At 54.5% G+C, this 2,591-nt stretch overlaps 1 protein-coding gene across 1 annotated transcript; it reads left to right on the top strand.

The window, feature by feature from the left end:
- Window positions 1-824: 824 nt before the first annotated feature.
- PV10_05454 (uncharacterized protein) lies at window positions 825-2,591 on the top strand. Its single transcript, XM_016370127.1, has 4 exons — window positions 825-1,272; window positions 1,354-1,491; window positions 1,570-2,348; window positions 2,416-2,591. The coding sequence occupies exons 1-4, from the start codon at window positions 913-915 to the stop codon at window positions 2,549-2,551; spliced, it is 1,413 nt and encodes a 470-aa protein (XP_016222420.1). The 5' UTR covers window positions 825-912; the 3' UTR covers window positions 2,552-2,591.

Genomic DNA, 2,591 nt, shown 5'->3' with positions numbered 1-2,591 from the left:
GAGATAACAGTCGTGCAGTTTTCCCAAGAATCGATCTAACTGCTTGTTGGTCATGGTTGCGGAGTGTGGACTAGGCTCTGCCTTCGCGTTGCTGTAGTTCAATTGTCAGGGGAGCCTCATGAACTGGGCCGAGGACAGCATACAAATAAAGGGTCCCTCCACACTCGGCCCGTTTCCCCAGAGGCACTTTGGATCCCACAGACCAGAGACACTCAATTGTGGATCATCCGCACGTAGTATCCGATGTAATGCTTGGCGCCCAGACTCCATCCTCCCTTCAGAGACATTCGAGGGATTGCAGTCCACTCAGATATTTCATGATATATCAATCACGTTGCCACACCCGCAATAGGATGTACTGCTAACATCATCTTTCCACCTCGTTGGTTCATGAGTAAGATCCCTCTGTTCCATGGGCGTTCTCATCGCAAATGAGACCGATGAGGTTCAGATCAAGTGCACTGCAGTGAATGGTGACAGCTCCGCCCTTCCTGGAGCTCCCCACATGCCGCTGCATGGCAAACGATGTTCGGGTGACTCATCGGTCGCTGTCTCATGGTGCACATCCGGCTCTTTAAGCAATCAGAGGCTTGGCGAAACATCTCCCGTGGCCACCACCCCGTGAGCCCATGTCTGTGAGACAACTCCTACAGCTGGACCAATTGCGGAAGCCGGACTTCCCCGAGACTCGGAGTCGTTTCGCATTTCCCGGTGTTCGGAGACATCTGGCCCCACGGAGGTCTTGGCCTAGATTTGCTCTGGCAGGTGAAATGGCGAATAGTCAGTCCAGTTGTTGATATAGTCACAATCTCGAAGGGCGTGACGACGAACATACCGCAGTCAGCGTCGTTGTGATACTTCCTCTCAAGTGGCCAGGAGTCCAGCACCCAGAGCGCTTTTTTCAATCTCGCTATGTCAGTAGCAACTGGGCCGTCGAACGGGGAGCCTGTCAATGGGCTCCATTCAAGTCGGACAGAGCGACTTGTAAAATGGGCACATTCTCTGTCTTGCGACGATTTGCCCGCCGATGCAGTTGAACGATGCAAAGCCTTTTTCATCGACTGGCTTGCTTGCGCTGTGGCGGGGAGAGATCACCCTTCAGTCAAAGCGATGGTGGAATATACCCAAGCCATGGGTCCATCCACGGGCAGGTGTGAGGTGGTGGGATATCCTGGCCTCACCACCAGCGCAGCTTTTGCTGCACTCGTCAACGGAGCGTCATCGCACGTGGTGGAACAGGATGATCTTCACAACAGCAGCATGATGCACCCGGTTGGTCTTTGGAGACTTTCCCATCCTCTGGGGTGTCTAGAAGATGTAGAAACTGTGGCTGACCTCAAAGGGGGTGTCTAGGCTACGGTGATATATCCCACAGCAGTCGCTGTGGCTCAGGATGTTGGCGCAACAGGGAAAGAATTCATCACCGCATGCGTGGTGGGCTACGAATTCGCCTGTCGAGCGGGCGAATTTCTGGGCAAAGCTCACTATGAAGCAAGGCCACCCCTTTCCTTCTCAAGCCTTGACAACCTCTATTGGGTGGTATAGATGGATTTGCTGACAGGTATTTAGAACTTCCACACGACAGCAACGACGGGCGTTCTCGGGGCTGCAGCCACGGCTGCTTACTTGCTTCGCTTGACTCCGGACCAATTTCTATCGTCCATCGGAACCGCGGGGACTCAAGCCGCCGGTCTCTGGCAATTTCTGCTGGACGCTACACATTCCAAACAGGTGCACACGGCGCAAGCCTGTGCCGGTGGTGTCTTCTCCGCCTACGTGTCACGTTCCGGTCTGATGGGTCCCCACGACATCCTCCAAGGTCGCCGTGGCATGGCGGCAACTCTGGCATCAGTTGACCCAGACCCGTCGTTCATCGACGCCCAACTGGGGAAGAAATGGTCCGTGCTGGAGTCGAGTTTCAAATGGCACGCCTCATGTCGCCACACCCACCCGTCCGTGGACGCGTTGTTAGCCTTGATGGAGGAGGAGAAGATCGCTGCTGGCGACATCGAATCCATCACAGCGCACACGTACCAGGCGGCAATCAATGTGCTGAGTTTGAGTGCCGCCGGCGAGACGGTTCACCAGAGCAAGTTCTCCATGGGTTTTGTGTTGGCGGTGGCGGCAAAGAATGGGTCTGCGAAGATCACCGATTTCACCGAGCAGGCCCTTTTGGATCCTGAGCTGCGGGCACTGCAGAAGAGAGTCACCATGGTCTTCGACCCCGAGATAGACGCAGTGTTTCCGGCCAAATGGCTCGGCAAGGTGATCGTCACGACCAAACAAGGCCGTACCGTGTCAAAGAGCGTCGATGTAGTCAAAGGGGACCCGGGCTGGACGTTGACCAAGTGAGTTTCATATACATACACGTCTAATGTGACGTTCTGCCGCCATGCTAACGGTCTCTTGCCACAGGGATGAGATTGAAGCCAAAGCCATATCACTGGCCCGCTATGGCCATGTTCGGGATCTGAGTCTGTTTGAGGCCACTGTTCGGAAGATTTGGAGGTTGGAAGCTGAGAAAAAGATAGAGGGCTTGGTCTTCTCATGAAACACCATCATGTGTTGATGTACCGTAGGAGGCTACAAAC

This window comes from Exophiala mesophila (genome assembly GCF_000836275.1).
Source record: "Exophiala mesophila strain CBS 40295 unplaced genomic scaffold supercont1.4, whole genome shotgun sequence".
Lineage (NCBI taxonomy): Eukaryota > Fungi > Ascomycota > Eurotiomycetes > Chaetothyriales > Herpotrichiellaceae > Exophiala > Exophiala mesophila.
Note: the sequence above shows the minus strand (reverse complement) of the source record. Positions and strands in the feature narration are given on the sequence as shown.

Bases quoted from the DNA above. Each gene is read 5' to 3' on its own strand.
- PV10_05454 (XM_016370127.1), top strand. From the start codon at position 913: ATGTCAGTAGCAACTGGGCCGTCGAACGGGGAGCCTGTCAATGGGCTC. The intron at 1,273-1,353 runs GTTGGTCTTTGG...GGGGGTGTCTAG, and splicing joins ACAGCAGCATGATGCACCCG to GCTACGGTGATATATCCCAC. The intron at 2,349-2,415 runs GTGAGTTTCATA...CTCTTGCCACAG, and splicing joins CCGGGCTGGACGTTGACCAA to GGATGAGATTGAAGCCAAAG.